Raw genomic sequence first — 21,503 nt, forward strand, 5'->3', positions numbered from 1 at the left:
TGTGTTCCTCATAAAGGTGCAAAATAAAGCTAAAAATAATGTCTGCAATCACGGTACACCCCATGTTGGCCTGAGAAAAACGTCCTGCTGGCGCTCTGAGCAGAGAGTTCCGGATGAGAGGAGTGTACTCAGTGAAGCTCAGAGGATGCTGCAGCTGCTATACTTTTTTGTTCCAGCTTACATCTGCTCATCAGGTCGAGAAATGCAGCAGCTAAACACACACTTCACACCGGCCAAACTTTGTTCTAAACAATGTGACGGCTGCAGAGTTTAAATTCAGATGCTCAGACGATGTGTGTGTGGCCGCGGCTCGCATTGCTCCTCCTCGACAGACTTTTAGATTCAAGACGGTAAAGGCTCTTCAACCGGAAACCAAACTTTTTTCTTCGAACTTTTTTCTCTGAGGCCAAAAGAGGAAAACCAGACGACACTTGGTCATAAACTGCACAGTTCCTCATTTTCTGCATTTACGTGTGTTGTTGGAAATGTGTCAGCTGCCGACCATCAGGGGAGAAGTGAACAGTTTCTGGCGAGGATAAGGGCGACGTCGAGTGATTTTAGGCTAGTCAACACTCACATAACGGATTTTGGTCCTTATCATGGAAGATGTGAGTAGTGACTTCAGCCACAGTGTGTGTGCTGCTTCGCTTTCTGTAATCCGGTTTTCACGTGTTTGCAGTGTAAGCTCGTAGTTTCGGAGATGTTTTAATGAGAATGAACACATTAGGGGCATTTATTTGTGGTGTTACGAACATCGGAAGTAAAATGATATCTAACTTACCAGAGCAAAGTTAGGGCCCATAGATAGGAACATGTTCGTGCAGTGTAATGGGAGAGAAGTTAGTTTGGGGTTTTAATACATTACCCAGCTTTCTGATGCAGTCATATGAGGTCAGCATTATTTGGCGCAGTTGCACCTGCCCACCTGTCAATCTGTTGCATCAACTTGTTGGTCAGATTCCACAAGAAACGCTGCAGAAGAGGACTATAGCGAAAGCTCCATTTAAAAATCTGCCATTTAGTATATCGCAACGTGTGGACATAAGCACATAACTTTTAGAACAGAAATTCAGATCTTGTCTAACTCAGATGGGTCTTTTGATAAATACGGCATAATTATAATGTCAATCTGCCACTTGTTTGAATTGCATTGCAATGTAAAGTGTCGGGATAGACACGCTGCGAAACTGTTCATCTTGGCAGGAGTCCGGGAGGGAAACACTGTTTGAGAGGACCAGACTTCGACACAAGATGAGAAATAACATCTGAGGGCTGACATTTCATAGATAAAATGTGCTTTGCCTTTGCGAATCCACACTGAAAGTGTCAGAAAAAGTGTTGACAAAGGCTGAATTACCTATCCTACTCTGACAGTTACCAAGTTAAATGTGATTTGATCTGTGAACCATGATTGGCGTGCCGTTGTCTGCAGGGCTACAGAGTTAACAAGCATCACGATACAGGCTATTGATATTTGCGTTTGATTTGTCGCAACCTCATAAGAACGTGCGCATTTGATCCCCAAAACATTAAAGAACATAAACGACACTAATGTAACCTAACAGCTAACTGCATACTTCAGTGAAAGCTTGGCATTTTGAGGAAGCAAACTTATGAGAAAAAGGAAGTCAGAGATATACTGTGTTACCTACAGTATGGAACTTGTAGGGATCTTGTTCCGAACGTTATCAAATATGCAGTGCCCCACCCTTAAATCGTAAAATTGATCATTTAGCTGCCTTTACTGTCCATACAGAATCAGCTCATTAAATGCAGCTTTTTCTTTCACTTTTTAAAGAACTTTTCTACTTTCCTAGAATCCCTCTCCAATCCAGACTATGTAGGCTGCAAACCACTAAACAGCCAACATTTGAACTGTTAGAGGACACTTACTCTCACAACCATTGTCGTTGTGGACACAGTGATCAAAGTATAGCTGACACATCATCAGAATAAAATGTTGAGGATATAATTGAATAACTTATAGGCAAAGTCTGTGTTTGAAGAGTTTGTACCAGATACACACCAAGGTTCATGTTACCAGATTTGTAAGTGATGTGCCAGAGTTTTTGATGACAACAAAGGCTGCATGTATCAGAGCTGTATGTGTGTGCTTCATGGATGGCATTGTGTCAGAACTGGAGTTTGAGTAGATGTTTGTGCAGCAGATAGGAGTGGAACTGGAGTCATTCATTGTATTTGCATTTTGTTCAGCTTCACCTGTCTGTCATCATAGCAGATGAACACTCAATGACATTTTAAACTGTAAACATACAGTATAGTATCCGCTGTCTGAAGTTGGACACCTTTAGATTTTGCTTTGAGACATTTAATCAGACCAAAGAGCTTAGTTTTTTAGGGCAAGTTCCTTGAAGTTATGTTGATACAACAATATCACAGTGACTTTGCCATTTTTCTACACTCTTTCTGCACAGGGAGGAATGACAAAATGGAAAGGGTTACAGTATATTGCAATATTTGTGTTATATTTGAGTAAGACAGGACAGGTTATACTGTTTTTTAAACATTAACCAGCCTAATGTATGGACATTTTGTGAGAAAATTATGTCTTATTTTGCCGGGGATTCCCAGAGTGAGTGAAAGTGTGTGACGCTACTTGAAAAGGGACCAGCAGAGTTTGTAAGTATTTTGCAGATGTAGTTCTTAAAGTTGCAATTAAATTGAAATTCATTTTTGCTTAGAAATCACCATATATATCCTTGTTATCTGAGTTTCATTTATTCTGCAGCTTGGATAATAGTTTGTAATTTCACTTTATTTCTCAGAGACAAACACGCAGTTTAAAAAGTGACAGACATCTTAAATAGCAGAATATAACCAACGCCATGCAGACAAATATGTCCAAAAAGCTTTTGTAATGTACTTTGTAAAACAGAAAAATGTTCATACTACCTGCAGTGTATAGTTTATATTTCCTGACATAAAAAGTGAGTGTTCCAAATTCATTCAAATGTTTACAGTTTTGAAACCATGTTTGTTTGAGTATTGTACAATATCTAAAGCCAAACTGAAACTAGTGGAGAAATGTTTTTATGACTGGAAAGTGTTTAACCCACTGCTTGGATTGTCACCCACGGACAGCTGTTCAGCTCTTGTTTGTTTCTTTATGTTTTTAATTTGTCATTTCCAGCTCTCCTCTTTGCTTCACATTCTGCCTTACCTTCTCCATCTTTCTCCCCCCAAACAACTGGTGGTGATCATTTGTCTCAGCTCTATGAATCATCCTTTTATCACCACCCCACTGACCTGAGTGCATATTGTGACGTGTCTGCCTGGCTCACTCAGAGAAGACGAAACAGATTGCCACATTATGTGTCAGGCACAAAACAATTAACCCTCTCTTGTAATCGCCCTGCTATCCAGGCCTCTGCCACACAATGAATGCGTGTGTGCGCATCATCTTACTGGGACAGCGCTGACAATTTCTGGGAAAATTACTTTATGAAAAAGAAAGAGTTCTCAATAGTGAATGCGTGTGTGTGTTCTTGAATTTGTGCTCTTGCAGGGACATAAATCCCTCTCCTTTCTACTCTCTGCACAAAGGGTTAATTTAGGATGAAATAGAAACAGTGAAACACTTATGTTTCCCTCTCCATAATTCTCATCATCATTTTTAATATCAGCACACACCTCAATTCATCACTGTCTTACACACACATACAATGGCAAAGTGGGATGTGTTTCAGGTGTGCAAGTCACCTGTGAGGTAAAGGTCCTGCCCTTTTTTGGGGGGTTACAGTTATGTTACTTACAGCTGGGGCACTTGAAGCAGCAGAAACATCACAGCAAACAGTACAAGCCTGTGCACCTAACCACAACTCTGAAAGTACATTTCAGTAGGATGCAAAATTCTGTAAGTTTTCAAAGTTGGAATCTTTCCATGAGAATTAATGAGAATATATGGGAATTAATGGGAATAAACTGGAAATTTGGAAATTTGCAGGTTAGCTATAACAGGGAACTTAAACTACTACCATTTCATTGACAATTTAAGAGGCTAGCTATCATGGTGCTAGCTCAGCCATGACGCTGTTTCTTCTGCCAGTTTTCTGTTCATTCAAGACTGTAGGTTAGAGTTTGATTTAGCAGCCAAGTGAGGAGAGTTCATCTTTTCATCTACTCCTTTACTATTCATTTATCCAGCATCAATCATAAAATATTTTACAAGTTTCCAACCTGGAATATTTCCAAAGTTCCCCACCTTAACTTTCCATTGAAATCTGGAAATTTACCGCAAACTTTCTGCCCCTTTGCATCCCTACATTTAAGTAAGAAGCATTTAATCACTTAAAATTATGGAAGAGCAGGATTAAAGAAGATGCAGTTAAGGCCAAAGCTAACAGTTTCATTCATTATCAAACAATCTGCAAAATTATCAACCTAATTAATGGTGTAGTCTAAAACATGAAAATGTAGTGAAAAATGTCAATCACAACTTCCCAGAGTCCAAAGTAATGTTGTTAAAAAATATGAATTCTCAGAAACAAAACTGAACAACACCAAAATCCAACACATAATGAGGGGAGTGGTGAGGTGGTAGGCAGGAGAGTAATCGTGAGAAGTGGCAGGTTCCAGCTGAATGTTATTGGATGTGACTAGTTAACCGATAGCTACTGGTGATTGGGCCAATGATTTGAATGAAACAGCTGATGCCTGTCAAGTAATGCAAACATGGCTTATGCTATGATTTAATAGTCTGGTCCATTTCAGCCAGTTTATTTAGCTGTGATTCTAAATGTTTATGAGGCAGGCTGGGTGCCACCATACAGTATATAGTATGTTCGAGGGAAGGTTTTCTGGATGTTATTTTTATCTTTTGGCTTTTGTTTATCCTTCCCTTTGTTTGTTTGACATTCCAAAAGAATTTGGTGCCCAAGGCATAAGGCAAGTGAGTTATGGTTGTGATCCTTTGCTTTGTCGTATTAATTTTGCCTTTACAAGGTTGTTTCTTAGCATGCTGGGTCTTGTTTTCTGTTCAGCCAGGGTCAGCTATATAGAAATTACATATTGATTTGTCAGTTGACAATTAATTGGAAACAATTTTGGTGAACAATTTATCTAATTAATCCACACAAAATCTACAGATTGCATGAAACTCATCCAACTCCTCTTCATTCATCTTGCTTGGGAAAAAAAAGCCTACCTGTCAGTTAACTGAAGACTATCAGTGATAGTAACGTGCAACCAGCTGAAAATTAACAGAAACAGGCCACAGACACGATTAGTTCAATGATGCAAACTTAAAGACAAGACTCAAGAAGACTGACAAACCAGAAAGTGTGCATCTAAAGAATCCATCAGCACTAAGTTTGTATTGTCACAACTTTATAGTATCCGACCCAGCTAGAATGGCCCACCTGAACCCACTGTTGAACATTTTTTTGTTTTTGTTTTAATTTAATTAACAACACAACAGCAAAGAGTGATTCTATCGCTGCGCTAGCAGCCACAAGACAGAATAATGATGAGGAAATGCTGCACATCGGATGTCTCATAGCTAATATATCATTGCACAGCCTCTCCAGGGACTGTAGTAATAGAGTCCTGTGGCTAAAATTGATCCTGAAATACCATTTTAGTCTGTAATATGACATCTGTTCAAAGTAACATTTTCCTCAGCGGTGGCCGTCACCATTTGCATTTATCGGTGAGCTTTACGGAGTTCATGTAGGATACAGTTGTGGTTGGACTGGCCATGCATCACGAGTCAGTCAGTCAGAAGAGAGGGTCAGAGACAGACACAAAACACCTTGTTCTCACTCAGATTATATTGAGATGGTTTTGGTATTTATTTATTTATTTATTTATTTTTTATATGGACTTTTCACAAGAAACCAGTGATAACTTTTAACAAAAAAAAGCTGTGACGCTGCTCCACTTCCCAAAGGGTGGAAGCTGCATCATTATTATTTAACAAAAGAAACAGCAGCTTAATCAGCAGTAAAAATGATAATCAGTTGCAGCTTGATGGAAACTATAATAAAGCAGTGTTTCCCATATATGCATTCAGCAGAGTCTTTGGAATTTTAAGCATAGGCCTATTATGTCAGACCCAGTTCATGCCTGAATGACTCCAAAGTGGTCTCATTTGTTTGTACATCATTTGTGCAGCAAAACAAATGCATGTGCTTCGTTATTTCTTAAATTATCACAGTTTATGTATAATGCTCATGACATGAAAATGAATGAAGCAAAAATACTTGCTTTGCCTGCACAAATGAGCACAAGCTACAAGCAAAAGAATGAGTCACTTAATGGTACAAAATTAATGATCACAATCTGTCCCAACTTTTTTGACACAGTTTTGACTAAACTTTGTGCTGTACACTTACCTTGTAAGTCAAATTATATTTGTATTTTCAGTCTAAAAATCATTATGTTTATATTATACTATTTCTCATCATGTTTAATAAAAATAGTGAAAGTAATTTTCTATGTTGAGTGATTTCATTCTATAGCTACCTGGGCCTCAAGAGCCCTTCAAGTGTCAAAAGCAGTCACTACTGCAATACGTATGACAAGGTAAAAAATAGACTTCCTCCCTGTTTCAGTGATTGAGCAGTGAAACACCACCGCTACCCTCTCACACTATCACTTTTTTGACTGATAACAGGTGAATCCCTTTACATGATTATGTTTTTTTCACTAGTTCTATTGGGTCAAGATGAATCCAAGTAAATTCTGTACAATAGGTATTTACTTTAAAAGATAAAGGAGGCATCAGGTGTCTTTTTTACATCTGTGAGAATCTTCATTCTGACAGAGGGTCATATGAGAGGAAAGCAAAGAACATAATGGTGGAAATAATTTATGTCAGTGGCTTTGTCCTATTGTTAGCAAACATATTAGGGCTTTCAGGTCCACCTGTGGTCTGTGGTGTAAAATGTAGAGCAGAGTCACAGTTTTAAAGCTACAAGTAAGCAGGATTGTTTTAGTGTAAAGCATGGTCTTCGGTTTGAGTACACATACATTGTGTACAATGACTGACTTCATTAGGAATCACAATGAAACGCTGACCAATGAATAAGAGTGTATCTGAGTTGTATCTGTATGAGTGAATCTGTTTTGAATTGTAGGGTGTGGACAGTTCTGTGTGGAACACCCCTCTCATTTATTGCAGCACATTTGACTATGACAACACTGGCAGCAGTGACACCACACAGGAAGTGAATCCTTGCATCTTTGATTTTGACTATTTTATATGTCAGAAATTTAGAATCAGAACTTTATTCATTTTCATCTCAGGTTATACAAGGTAATCAATTCTGCAAAACAATATAGTGGTCCAGTCCTACTATTTTCTCCCAGTTGGGGTAGTGAGGGCTTAGAGGGGGTAAAGTGTGAGCTCCAGTGACGCTTGTGGTGACTTCAAGCTGGGCAGGTCAGCGTGAAAATCAATGAATGCCAGATGCTCCCTGACCTAAGACTTCATCAGAAACACATGTCTGCTGAGGTGTGTCTCTCCCACATAACCTCATGCTCTGTTTTCTCTTCCTCTTCTAAGACCCAGCTTGCATAAGATAGCTTAGGTTCAATGTAATATCCATTTATAACTGCATTACTGTTTGTCCCTGCAAATTATTTAAAACTGCACAATGGTAGGTAACAGTTGATCTGTTTCAGCGTTCACCGTAGCACCACAGAAAGGACAGTTAATAGATTGCACGAACATCTGTAGGCAGTGTTGGGTAAAAGGTTGGGTTAGGTCTATGCTTCAGCACAGAGCAGACTTCCTGTGTGAGTTCTAAATTGGAGCCTCTCACTATATGATATCACAGCGCAGAGCTATAGTAGTCAGCTGAGTTCTGAGTAATGGAAACCTCCCACTGCTGCTCTGTTGCAAGCATTTGGTCAGCACTGCACTGTACTGAAGTCTTCCACGCAGCCTCATTTCCATGTTTCCATGTTTACCCATGTCACAGACATGCCACCTTTTGCCTGGGGTCGCTGTTCTTGACGGCACAGCGAGGCAGCTTTGTCTTTCCATGGAGAACTTTCTCAATTTTAAAGTGGTTTTACTATGTAGAGTTTTATTTTTACCCCTCTCACTGTCTCTCTGGCATGTTTTTCTCCCTGCTTGGCCTTTCTTTCTTTGCAGCTGCACTGCTGTTTACCAAGTTGAGACACACTTGCAGTTACAGTGAAAGTGGAAAAACAGTTAGATGACCTCCCACCTAATCCCGAAAAGGAAAAAAAGATATCCTGTGGAAGTTCCTCCAACAGAAACAAAGGCTGTGAATTTTGCAGGCACCTGCACTTGTCAGTGTTTTAGTCACCATGAAAAGGGAGTATCTGCGTTTCCACAGCACTTACTCCAGAAATTTATATATATATTGAGACCAGTATACATTTCATAGAGGGTGTCAGCCATAGTGTTGTCAGCTTGGCTTCACAGCAGTTACAATAGATTACAATGGTGACCCAGTTTCACTGTGAAAAGTGAAGTGTCTTTAGAAACTTAGAAACTCAAACCACCCCTAATATGTTGCATAAAGTATGCTATTGTACGGCTAAATCCATCGCTTCTCTTTGTCGCCAGCGTAGTTAGTATTTCACATTTAGTGCTTAGTGCAACTACATTCATTCATTCATTATCTATACCACTTATCCGTTAACTTATCCATATCTCAGCTGACATTGGGCAAGAGGCAGGCACACCCTGGACAGATCGCCAGTCCATTGCAGGACCAACACATATAGACAGACAACCATTCGCCAGTCACCAATTAACCTGCATGTCTTTGGACTGTGGGAGGAAGCTGGAGTACCTGGAGAGAACTCACGCAGGCACAGGGAGAACATGCAAACTCCACACAGAAAAGCCCCTGGCAAACCGGGTCTTGAACCTGGAATCTTCTTGCTGTGAGGCTTTGCTTTTGGCCATATTTTGGCAATAGCAAAAGTAGTTCATGGGTGTCCTTTCTATATAATTGAGTCAATAGTGAAATCCATTCTACACATCCCTTTCTGACAGTTCAGAGCCAAAATGTCTTCCTGTGTTGGCATAATTCAGATAACTTTCAAAACTGAAATGTGGAACAACAGCAAAATCTGTTTCTCTTAATTCGTGGAGAATGGAACCTTCCTGTGCTAGCACAAGGGTAGATACTGTAGCTTTTTATGTATGGTGTTTGCAACTGTGTTAGCTTAAACTGGTTGTTAACAAACACCTGTCCATCTTAGTGTAAATGTAATGCCATATTACAAGAACATGATATCTCAGGAATTTTTCAAATTTGGCACAAGCGTTCATTTGGACTCAAGGATGAACTGATACAATTAGTGGTCGAAGGTTAAAGGTCACAACACATTTTTGACCATAACTCAAGAATTCACACTGCTAATTAACTGCAAGTGGAGTGGTTAGGGGAGGCGTACAACTATGAAGTGGTATTTCTAGTTTTGTATTTGTACTTTTTGTATTATCTGTCAATTTGATGTTACATATTGACTTTTATATAAATATTAAAGGTCAAGGTCACTATGACCACACAAAACATGCTTTTGGCCATAACCAAAATTCTCACACGAATTGACTGCAGCTGGACTAGTTGGGCTACAGCTACACTTTTTTCCATTTTTTTGATCGACTGTTGAAATCCATTGTAACTGCCCTAAGCTGACTGTAAAGTGATAGACCGATTATCAACCAGGCCGATTATCGGTGCCGATATTCGGCATTTTGACGCATATCAGCATCTGCCTCTTTTTTTTAACCCGAAGGCCGATAAGAAATCAATTTAAAACTGGGTTATTTTAGCTCTGATGCAACCGTGCCTCTCTGTCTGCAGTCACTACTCTGTCTCCAGCATTGTCCCACCCACAGCACCATCTGATTCGTTACACGCAGAGCCACAGCACGGGTAACAGCCAATTAGCAGTGAAAGCTGTGCATGCACAGTGCTCACACACGGCAGACAGGAGAAAAAGTTTGCGAGTGGAGAAGCTCCGGAGAGCAGATATATGTTTCTTTATTTACTGTAGAAAACTTTAGGGAGCTATTTATTTGTTTAAGTTTTCATTTAACTTTATAAGACATGTTGCTGAGCCTGAGAGCTCCCTGCACTTTTTGTTAGGATCTTAAAACAAAGATGTCTATTGTCTAAGATAAAAAAAACCTTTAACATGTTGCAAATCTGAAAAGCTGTTCAGTAAACATATGCTTAAAGGCATTTAAACAAAGTTAAGTGTTGGAGGTTGTATTATTCAAAATTTTGACACCAACATTTTCACTTTTACTGCAAATGAATATTGCCTCCAAATATTGGTTATCGGCCTCCTGGACTACTAATAATCGGTATCTGTATCGGCCCTCAAAAAAACGGTCTATCTCTAATTCACAGATGACTTCAGTTAAAATCTCTCCCAAAGTGCAGATAATTCAGAATCATTCAACCTACCAAAACTGATCTGTGTATCTGTGAATTGTACTATAATACATGATTGTAATGTTATGTTTAAGATTTGAACAGTCGTCGCTGTTGTTGCTAGCTTTCTACTAGTGAAAATGTTCTCTGTTGCACACAGCTTACATAATGACTTAACATGATGAGTATACTGATAGTGTAGAATGGGTTATGTTGGAGAGGTAGATTTAGGAGTTTGTATGAGTGTTTTCTGTTTTTAAATATCATTTTCCAGTATTTGTTCAGAGGTGTTGTTTGCATCATTCATTCCCATAACACAGTGACATTGTTTTGCAAAATGTAGACTGTACTAATGAAACACATTAGCACACTTGACCATTTTCACTGTGAATGTTACATGTTTCAGTTCCTTAATACACTTGCAGTTTACTGGCTGAAACTAACAAGATGTACCTGCTGAACTGCCGGCTGAGGGGATTTTGTTGACAGATTCATTTAATTTGTTCTGTATTGATCTTTATTTTGTGCCCTGTTTTTTTTGGGTGCTATATAAACAGAAGTGACATGTTATCAATAACCACCCATCTGTGGATAAATAGTGACAGGCAAGCTCATGTAGGCAGCTAAAGTGCAGAGCAAAACCCAAAATAGATTATGTTCAAAGGTGTTATAGTCTGTGGTGAGAGGAGATGCGTCAGAGGCACTGTGTGCTTTCAGAAAAGAGGGCAGAAATGAAATAACTGGATAAGAGCTGTTGTTGTTAAGAGGCCACAGCCCAAGTTCTCTAACACCAAACTATTTTTGCAATGACACCACAGTTTAAGCAGAACTTCGGTTTTTCCTCATTTAGTGCATAGCCTCGATCTGAACTTGAAGTGGTAACAGATGCGTTTGTTCTTTTGATTTGGACTTGAAAGCATTTTAAGAGAATTGCTATATGCTACATTATAGAACTAGAACTAGAGGGTATTTTTTAAATAAAGAGCAACTTCTGCTTATAATTTAGGAAATTATTGCTCACACTTCCCAAAACCATAAGAGCAGATATTATTAGAAACACAAAAAAGTGTTGCTGAATCTTTTATAGAAAATATTTAAAATGCAAATATCAAAACAGAAAAAGTCATGATATATATATAAGCTGATGTGTTATTGATAAGTGATTTAGAGTTTAAATTCCTACTCACTATCAATGTTATTTGTGTCCTGCAACAAACAAAATCTGTTACATTTGTCACTGCTGACAGCACAACACTCACAGTGGTGCAAAACTCCCATTGTAGTACTGCAAGCCCCATGGCTGAACTAACAACTCCCAGTTATTTTAGTTTATATTGTGCTCAGATGGTGTATATTCCTAAATACATTTCAAGGGGACCAACAGCACATTTTCACCTTGAGGCTTGCATCTTAACAGGCTGACACAACATGTCAGGATACACTGCTGATCTATTTTGCTGTGTTGAAGTTTGCTACCTCTCCAAAAGAGGAGCAGCTCCATCACTTGGGCTGCAATGGATTGGCACATCTAGGCTACTGTACCTTGCTGATATCTGTTTTTTGTCTGTGTGCATACAGGATACAACATAAGTGATTACAGCTGTGTTCAATATGACTGCAATGTTAAGTAATCACAAATCCTGTCCATTTAATATATAGTTTATTTGTTTTTAGCCAAAACCCAAGAAGAATGAAGCCAATTCATTTAAAAAACAGAAATGTTTGACTGATGAAAGTCTGTCTAGCCTTCAGTAGTGTGACTCCATTCTTTTATTTTGTATTCTCGCCTTTATATTTGATGACAGCCTGGATCCTCCTGTTCATAGATGATACCAGTCTAACACTAATCTGTGGAGAGATGTTCTGCTCTTTTGCACAGATTTTTTTCAGCTGCTCTTTGCCAGATTCAGTTATATTGGATTCAAGTCGAGGGACAAGCTTGGCCAGGTCATAGTTTTCTCTTTTTTCCTCTGTGTTTGGAATCGTTGTCATGTTGGAAAATTCCTCTCATACCAGGTTTCTTGAGACTGGGAGTCATCTTTTCATTCAGTATTTGGGTAAACAAACCTGGATTCACAGTGCCATCTATAAATGTCTTCCCTGTAACACTTTTTGCTCTCATGCAGCCTCATATCAGCTCACTCCCACCTCCGTGTTTCATGCTGGGCACTGTGCAGTCACTGTGGTGGTCCTGGTCAGGTCCACACCAAACATGCTGGACAGATTTGTGATGTTTTGTGAGCGACGGTTTTCCTCTTGGATGCTGTCTGTAGAGGTAGACTTCATGCAGTGTCCCTCTCACTGTCTGATCAGACATTGAAATATCTGTTTCCACAGATAACCTTGGTTCCAAGTCAGAAGCTCTCACTCACCTGTTTTTTAATAGTGAATTGTGTGTGGTGTCATTTTTGGAGGACGGCCACTGCTCCCTCTGTTATTGGTAGTTTGGCTCTTCTTATGTCTCCCAACCACTGCTGCAGCTGTGTTTCAGCCCTCAACCCCCAGTCGAGGAAGCTGTGGTGTTCACAGGCTCTTTTGATCAGCCTTCGTTGGAAATCATAGGTGTAATCACTCTCACTGCATTGAGGTTGTACTATGTGGCCTGTATTTTCAGTGTAGTCAATCTAACCTTGTTGTTTTTAATTATACATAAGATCAAATACACTTCACCCTAAAGATAATACAGTTGTTGTAAGATGATGCAATTTTGACTCCTTTTACTTTTTATGATGCCCTTTAGCTGTTTGGATTATACATCATAAAAAGGCGCTAATATTCTACTGTGCTGGTATAGTAAATATCACATCAGTACCCTCAGTCTTTTACTGGTATACTGTGTGATAACAGTCAGTAACTGTGGCAAAATGAAAGGGATAATAACAACCCGCACTTTTCTAGTGCTCTGCTGTGTGTGTCGATTGTGATTTCCTTCCTCTGTGTCGTTGTAGGGTGTGAAAGAAGACCCAGCCCAGTGTAAAGAGCCAAAGTTCCTGGGTAAGGCTGGCTGGGTGAAGAAGGCTCCAGGCAGACTGTTGGCCAGCTATAAGGACCGCTACATTCACGTGGAAAAGACAGAGATTGTGGTGTATGAAAATGAGGTACACAGTCATTTCTTCCTCGTCATGTAGCACTCTCACTAATTTGCACCTTATGTCAGTGTCATGTAACTGCTGTAATGTCATTTTATATTGTGTAGCCACAAAATCACAAACTCTATCAATATTTATGCTACAGTCATAGAATTGTCTGAATAAATAACATCATTAGAAAATACAGTACCTGTTTGTTGCTGTCTTATCTCTCCTTGTGGGATTTGTTTATATTAAATGATGTCAGCTTTATCCATGAATTGGAATGAGAATTTTTCAGATAATGTACCCATGCTTTGTGTTGCAGGACCTGCAGAACTGCTTAGAGAGGCTTGACCTGGAAAACTATGACAAATGTCATGAATTAAAGAGCCCCTTCAAGAAGAAGCACAGACTGATACTGATTCGATCAGCCAAGTCTGGAAATAAGGTGAGCTGAGAGGTGCTTTGGATGAGGACAGAACCAAATGTGTGAATGTAAAATGCAACCTAACATGCTAAGAGGTGAATAGGGCCATATTTTATTTTAATGTAATTGTGTAGTAGCTCCAACACATTTTTAAGAGAAACATTTCCAGGACATTTGGCTCAGTTAGTTTTTGCCAAATCTGTGGGGAATCATTAAAGCTACTCTACTTAATTTTTTCAGTACTAACAATGGATTAATTGGCATTATATAACAAGTAGTTCCGACCAAGCAATCTGATTGGTCAACAAGACATTTAGAATGTGCTCAACTTAGACAGCACGCCTTACTCATCACTAAAAATATTACTCCGCCATATACATGTTACTTTGTTGGTAATACTTATATAATCGCAATGTTACTATCAAGGGTGTGCTTTAACGTTATTTGAGCCCTTCAGTGATGCTTGCCGACCTCGGCTTTCTCCATCGGCCGTGTAGGTGACATGGCGCTATAACTTAAAATTCATGTAAAAGTTTGCGGTTGCGGAAGCTACATCTGTGTGAGTTGAGGGTCTGTTTATTTTGTAAACTCGGCTCCATTACACATAGGAGTCCACTGACGTGACTGATTGTGTTCCAGTTATTAGTCAGACCCCATGTATTTCCATGGAAACGGGAAAAAGACTTGCCAAAACCTTTTAATTTTGAGAGCAAATTGCTCCTCAACGTGAACAGATTTTGATTATGCATTTTACTTTGTTGGTAATAGTTGTATAATCGCAATATTACACTCGAGGGTGTGCTTTAACGTCATTTGAGCACGACAGTGATGCGGCCCGCAAGCATCATTGAAGTGCTCAAATGTTAATATTGCTTAAATGTCTAATGTGAAAGATGTTGCTCATAGTGACAAACCCACATAGATTTATCACGCAACTCTACACATACTCACAGGTGTATGTGATTTAGCAGCAGTCCTGCAGCCAGCCTTTCTAGCTTTCAGTGATAATTAAAAACGATTAAGGCAAATAATGGAAATATTGTCCATATTAATATATTAATAAACTAATTAAATATAGGAATAAGTAAAGAATGAAGAGAAACAAATATGTTAAAATCATGATGATTTCTGTTTCTCCTCTGGATTGCATGTTACTTGGCAGCTGAAGCTAAACCAAATGTTTAGGTATCCATTACCTTTGTTATTTTCTAAGTAAAGGGAAGTAAAAAAAAAAAAAGGGGGGGGGGGGGGGGTAAATGTTGCTGCAAACAATTGTTTTATGAGTGGAAACAATTGTTTTATGAGTGGAAATACCATCATTCATTTTAACACAATCCCTTGTTTGTTAAATTCTAAATTCCTAAATCTGTTGGTAGTTTGGGCTCTATTGAGGTTGTTCAGTGTGAATGAAGTGAGTGGGCCTGAGCAGGATGTGAAGAGCTACTTGGCTGCCTCTCGGTTTCTCCAGGGTAACCCTGTTCAGCTCTGGCTGAATGATGCCAAAAAGACAAAAGATTTTCTTAAAGTACCACAGCAGCAGCAGTATTGTATCCCACAGCCAACCAAAGTGAAGGAATCAGTGAAGTGATACTGACAGTACAGTGTTTAAAATAGACAGAGGACTTGGAGATTTACACTGTGATACACTACGGAGTAAGTTTGTTATTTTGAAAGAGGCAGTATGACATGGGCTATGAACATTAAATTCACACTGAAAGATTCTTGATTTGGTTGCAACTTCATGTTAAATCCCTTTAAAAGCTGTGGGAAATTAAATGTTCAATCAGAAAATCAGCTGTAAGAACAGCTGTCATTATAGTACATTTACTGAGCTGTAGCCTGTTACCAACTAAAACTTACGGACGGCTGTCTACTTGTGCTGTTACAACATACCATAGACATGACAGGAAAGAGGGGGAAAGACAGAGAGGGCAGCACTGAATTTAAATATGGAGGAAGAGGAGTATAGTGTTTTATTTTCATCTTGCACCACAAGATGAAAACAGTTTTCATAAAATCTTCTCTTTCAGAGTTTATTAAACTAATTTTATTGTTATTGCTCATGAGAGAGAGATCCTTAAGAGAGAGCAGGTCGCCCACTAATCTCTTCAATCCCGTACTTCTCCAGTCTGCATGCTGAAGTATCTTTGGGCAAGATGCTGAACCCCGAGTTGCCCCCCGATGTATCATTGATGGGCTTTGTGCATAGAGCAAGCGCTGTGTGAATGGGTGAATGTGATGTGTAGTGTACAGCGCTTTGAGTCAATTTACTTAAGTTTTATTCTGTCGTAAAGCAACATAGACATAAAACCAGCCACTGACGATTTAACATTACAACAGAACATTGCTTTGCTTCGTAGTGCACACAAGAGAAACGGGTAATGAGTAATTAGACTATATATATACATATATATATATATATATATATATATATATATATATATATATATTTTTTTTTTTTTTTAATTTTTTTTTTTTTTTAATTCAAAACCCAATGAAAAAATCCCATGGGCTACTACATGTGTAGTAGTGAACCATAAACAGATGTTTTCAGTGTGATAGAAGTTTTTCACAATTATATACAACATCATGATTGATTTACATACCTGATTTGCATTACTTATCTAATTAGAACAGTTCACTGAGTGAAACAATAAACTGTTACTCAGTTCTCTATGACTTCTTTTAGAGAGATTCTATGCACAGAGATGTGGGATACAAGGTCCGGGCCTGTATTTATCAAACTGTTTAAGATAAAAATTTGGACTAGCATGAAAGATAAAAGTAAAAATCTCTCACTTCTACCAAATGTCACTTTTATCAAAAATAAAGAAGTGATATCATCCATCTACAACACAGAGATACAGTGGAAACACAGGGCATCTCCAATTCAGTTTTAAAAGAAATGTAAAACATTTTCCATTCAACTGGAAAAAAAAATACTCAAATCAAACCTTTTTTAAATGTATGACATAATTTCTTAATTCTTAGCTCTAAAGCAGGTATGATGATTTGTGCTTGTAAAGGCCTCTTGGTCTTAGATGTTGTGGAAAGTTGACTATAGGCTACTGTGCTTCCTAAAATAAACCAAGTAAAAGATTTAATTCTTCTCCAGTTAAAGAAAATAGGTACCGCATGCTTTACCATCAGCCATATTTTGAAATGACTGTTGTATGCTATGTGACTGACAGGTCCATGATGTGAAGTTCCAGGCTCCCACAGCAGAAGAGAAGGAGGCTTGGATTAAAGCCCTGACTGATGGCATCAATCGTGCAAAGAACAAAATCTTTGATGAGGTGAACATCTGTGTAATCCACACAGAGCCACAAGTGTCTTTTCTTTTCAGTCAGTGGCATCTTTTTATGCAGTATTTTATCACATAAATGAAGCTTAATCTTTTCACAGGTGAAGGTTGATGAAAGCAATAATTTGGAACATGTTACTCGATCAAGGCCCAAAGGGAACCGTAACCGACGGCCACCAACCAGGATACACATGAAAGAGGTGTGTGTGAATGTTAGAATCAATTCATCAGTGTGTGTGAAACAGACACTAAATAGGTCTGAATCTGAACTCTGTGTTGAGTTACTTCATTATTATTCATATACAGTATGTGCACACACACACATTGCCCGTTGCTTTTTAACAGAAGTATTATTGAATATCTTATTGACTAATCAATTATAATGACTTAAGCTATCATCAATAAAAAGTCACCACATCTATAATCCATACATTTCTGGAAGGCTTTTAATGTGAAATATCTGTGCAGAAGTGTTTAGTTTTGTTGACATTAGCTGAAAAGTGAAATTTGGAGCACCTCACCCCTTCACCCCAGTTTTTTAAACCTTGGACTTAAGTAGCACCTACCTTGTATAACAGCTTTTATTTGAGAATTTAAGTTATATCAGCTAAAATTAAAAATGCCCTGTCAGCATGTTATCTTTTTTGCCCTCTAGGTAGCTGGTGTGTCATCTGATGGTATCCTGCGTCTGGATCTTGATCTTGAGGATGCCATAATGCCTAATGGGACTCATCATGCCAGTGTTGATGGTACTCAGACCCCAAAAGAGGCCACAAAAGTCCAAACGCCTCTGTCTGATGCCAGTGATGCTGCAGAGTCAAGGCCAAGCGCTGAGGAGGAGGCTTCAACCGAGCCAGAGGTCTGTCCCCAGAAAAAGGTCATCAAACCTCCCATGCCCCCTAACAAAGAGGTGAAACCCAGTTCAGCACCTGATAAGGCTGATGGCCCAGAGAAAAAGGTCTGTATTTTGTTCCCTTATCCCTTATCATAAAGCACAGAAATATTTGTGTATGTCTTTCTGTTTGCATAACTTGGCCTATAAAATGTCATTCATATTTTTAAGGTCCTGAAGCCACCTATGCCTCCATCTAAAGAAGCCAAGTCCTCTGTTGAAGATGTTACAGAGGAGGCCAAAGCTGAGAAGATGTCTGACAAGAGTCCTGATTCCAGGAAAAAGACAGGCCCACCACCAACACCTCCCAACAAACCAAGCTCCAGCAGCTCCGTCCAGAATCTTGCAGAGGCTTCACAGTCCAGGCCAAATCCCCATCCTCCTATGCCCCCATCCAAAGAGAAGAAACCCTCCCATCCTGCTGTGGATTCAGACCAAGAGGTTCAAGGCTCAGCTGATGAGAATAAGGAGAAGGAAGAAGTTAATAGGAAGGAGACAGCAGGAGTAGCTGTGGAAACAGACGAGGCAGATGATCCAATTTCTACAGAAGCTCTGCCTAGTGTCACAGAAATACAGGTTTCTGAAGAAGAGTCAGGGGAGACTATAACCAGTCCTTGTCCTCTTCAGCCAAATGATGGACAGGACCATGTTGCATCACTGCAAACAGCCTCAGATACCTCAGACCATTCTCCTCAAACAGAAGACCCGCTACCTAAGAGTGAAGTCCCCTCAGTAGTTGTCTCTTCGAACAACCCACTCAGTGACAGCCTCAGCCTGAGTCCACTGCTCTGTCATCTGCCCGGGGAGAAGAAAAAGAAGGCAGAGGAGAAATCTGTCGACAGCGGTCAGCACTCAGATGATGACAGTGAAGGCTCTGGGAATGAAGACACACTGGCAGCTTCCACAGCTGCGTTGAGAGGGAGCCATGCTCGCCTGGATGTGTTGGACGCCAGCGAGGACAACATTCAGATCTCTTTTAGTTTAAGGCCAGCACAAACCGCAGCCAAACCTCAAGTTAGATCGGAGGCCTTACCCTGTCCACGGTCAAAGCCTGCTACTCCTCTCAAACCCTCCGCCAAGGCCAGGTCAGCCTCCATTGGAGATCTGCTGTCTGACTTCTCACAGGTGAAGCAGCATACCAGTGCTGTGGCTGGAAGTGACAGGTTTCCCACTGATGATGTCACAAAACTTGAGACTGAGGTGGCTCTGGAGATGGAAAAGACGGGTGATCTCCTGAGCAGGGTGTCCCAGTCCAAGGGTGGAGGTGACAGTGAGGACATGCCAGAGGATCTGCTGGCCAAGGCCATGGAGAAGCTGAAAAAGGCTGACCATGTCCTCAGGGAGGTTAAGAAACTAAAACTTGCAAAGGACTCAAACAACAGAAAAAGCTGGTGAATGTCACAACAGATTGACTTGGAGTTGACCATTTGCTAAATCCCCCACCACCTAGGCAGTGATTCTTCAGTTATAGCTTAGCAAGCTTCAAGAGGCACAACAGACCTGCTCAGCACAGTTTTTCTTTACCCTTCTAAAACCACAAAAACAAGAGGAAAAGCAGATTTAACACTGTGTTCGTCTCTTGTAATATAAACTTCAGTCATTAGCATGTCTGGCTAACTAGCTTACCACCCACAGTAGTAAATAAGTGCTACTTCTGAGGTCCAAGTTGCCCATCATTAACTACATTAGTATGTGGGGTTACAGGTTACAAAGAAGTCCTATTCACGGGTAATACATTACTGGGTCCCCATGCTGTGGAGGCTAGTCAGTATATGGTCAGGTTAGCAACTTTGTCCTGATCTTATGAGATTTGTTCAGCTCATGGAGTTAACATTAGCCTGCTTAGTTAGCTGATAAAATCTATTAGCAACGGTTGTCATTTCAGCAGGAAAATTAAACAGCTGTCTGCTAGAAATGAGAAAATACTTAATGAGGATGCTCAAATTAAAGACCTACTGGCTCAAAATTACTAATTTCACACTGTTATCATTGTTAACTGCATATGTGCTGTGTAAAAATGGAGAGAGTTGACAGGTTGAGGAGTATTAGCTAAGGGAGTCGGGACTTAGTGAATGGTCGGTTCATGGACTTTGGCAGAAAGATGCTGGTTTTTGATGGTTATGCAGCACACAAACAGTTGCATGTATGCAAGCATGTATGCAACTGTTTGTTCATAATTAACTAAGTGCAATTATTTCTAGTGCTTCTCTGCAGCTGAAAGTGATGCTTGATGTTCCACTGTGGATTGTTTTTTTTTCCATATGAAATGTCAATTGTTACTTGAAAGTTAATTTGAGTATTAATAACATGATGGCAAAGCAGTACTGTTACTCATTGCGAACATATAAAAAGTACTAAAAAGTATACAAAATTATACATCTGTTTAAATGGTTACTTTGTGGATTCACCTGGCTCCTATTTTTAGCTAGCATGTTTTTGTTGGCAGTTTATCTGCTAACTCTACATATTCTATCCCTTTAAGTATGAAGTATGAAGAGTATTACTGTTTACTTTTTACTAGCCTATGCTGTTTGTTGATGATGAGGCAGAATGGACCAACATAGCTCAGGAGTTTTCTGAAATGTTTCATTTGAGACAAATCATGTGATTACAGCAAATATTTTTATGTAAGAAGAACTGCTATTCCACTTAAGATTACAGTTTCTTTTAATTAATAATATGTTTTGATACTGATATTGTACATAGCATAGAACAAAGAGCTTGTAGCAGCCATTTTGGCTCTAACTAATCCCTCTTACAATTCAGTTTTATACAAATTTGCTTTTATCAGGAATTTATCTTCACTCAGTGATTTGTTAAAAGATGTGATAGTAAATTTTAAGACTATTTTAAATATGCAACGCCATTTAGAGTATTTTCCAACATTATGTATAATTTTGTACTCTTGGATAAAAGTTGCTATCATCCAAATAAACAAAGGGAAACTATTAGTCAGTGTTTTATGTCTTTAATGCATTTTATTGTAACTCTAGCACACATCTCAAAGATTTACTCAAGAAAATGGTACATCTATTCCACTTAATCTTTTATTAATGTCCGTCATTGGTTGCCTGTGGGGATGGTATTAGGATTTTAATTATTCTCTTTTAGAGAGATCTTATTTCAAACCTAGCTGAAACCTGCCAACTTTAAATTCTATTTAATTAATGTTACTGCTAAAACAACACTTAATTAGTTGATTGACAGAAAATTGACAACAATTTACTAATTAATACATTTAAATTTTTAAAATGCTGAATATCTTCTGCTACTGGCTTCTCACATGTGAGGAATTACTGCTTTTCTGTGTTAAATATCATTTTAAATTAAGTTGGGTTTTATTGGAATTTGTGAGAGGCGTTCTTCATGTTTTGTTGACATATTTTTACAGTGAACACTATAATCAAACAGAACAGACTGA

The 21,503-nt window shown here is 39.0% G+C and overlaps 1 protein-coding gene across 1 annotated transcript; it reads left to right on the forward strand.

Annotated features, from left to right (window-relative positions):
- Positions 1–97: 97 nt before the first annotated feature.
- Positions 98–21,033, forward strand: plekho2 (pleckstrin homology domain containing, family O member 2). Its single transcript, XM_018668014.2, has 7 exons — positions 98–608; positions 13,337–13,486; positions 13,785–13,907; positions 17,078–17,182; positions 17,292–17,390; positions 17,846–18,148; positions 18,254–21,033. Exons 1-7 carry the CDS (start codon positions 600–602, stop codon positions 19,475–19,477), a joined length of 2,013 nt encoding a protein of 670 aa, XP_018523530.1. The 5' UTR covers positions 98–599; the 3' UTR covers positions 19,478–21,033.
- Positions 21,034–21,503: the final 470 nt, after the last annotated feature.

This window comes from Lates calcarifer, linkage group LG2 (assembly GCF_001640805.2).
Source record: "Lates calcarifer isolate ASB-BC8 linkage group LG2, TLL_Latcal_v3, whole genome shotgun sequence".
In the NCBI taxonomy this organism is placed as follows: Eukaryota; Metazoa; Chordata; class Actinopteri; family Centropomidae; genus Lates; species Lates calcarifer.

Excerpts from the sequence above, each read along its gene's own strand:
- plekho2 (XM_018668014.2), top strand. Across the intron at positions 13,487-13,784 it reads TTGTGGTGTATGAAAATGAG|GACCTGCAGAACTGCTTAGA; the intron begins GTACACAGTCAT and ends TTTGTGTTGCAG. Across the intron at positions 18,149-18,253 it reads CTGATGGCCCAGAGAAAAAG|GTCCTGAAGCCACCTATGCC; the intron begins GTCTGTATTTTG and ends CATATTTTTAAG.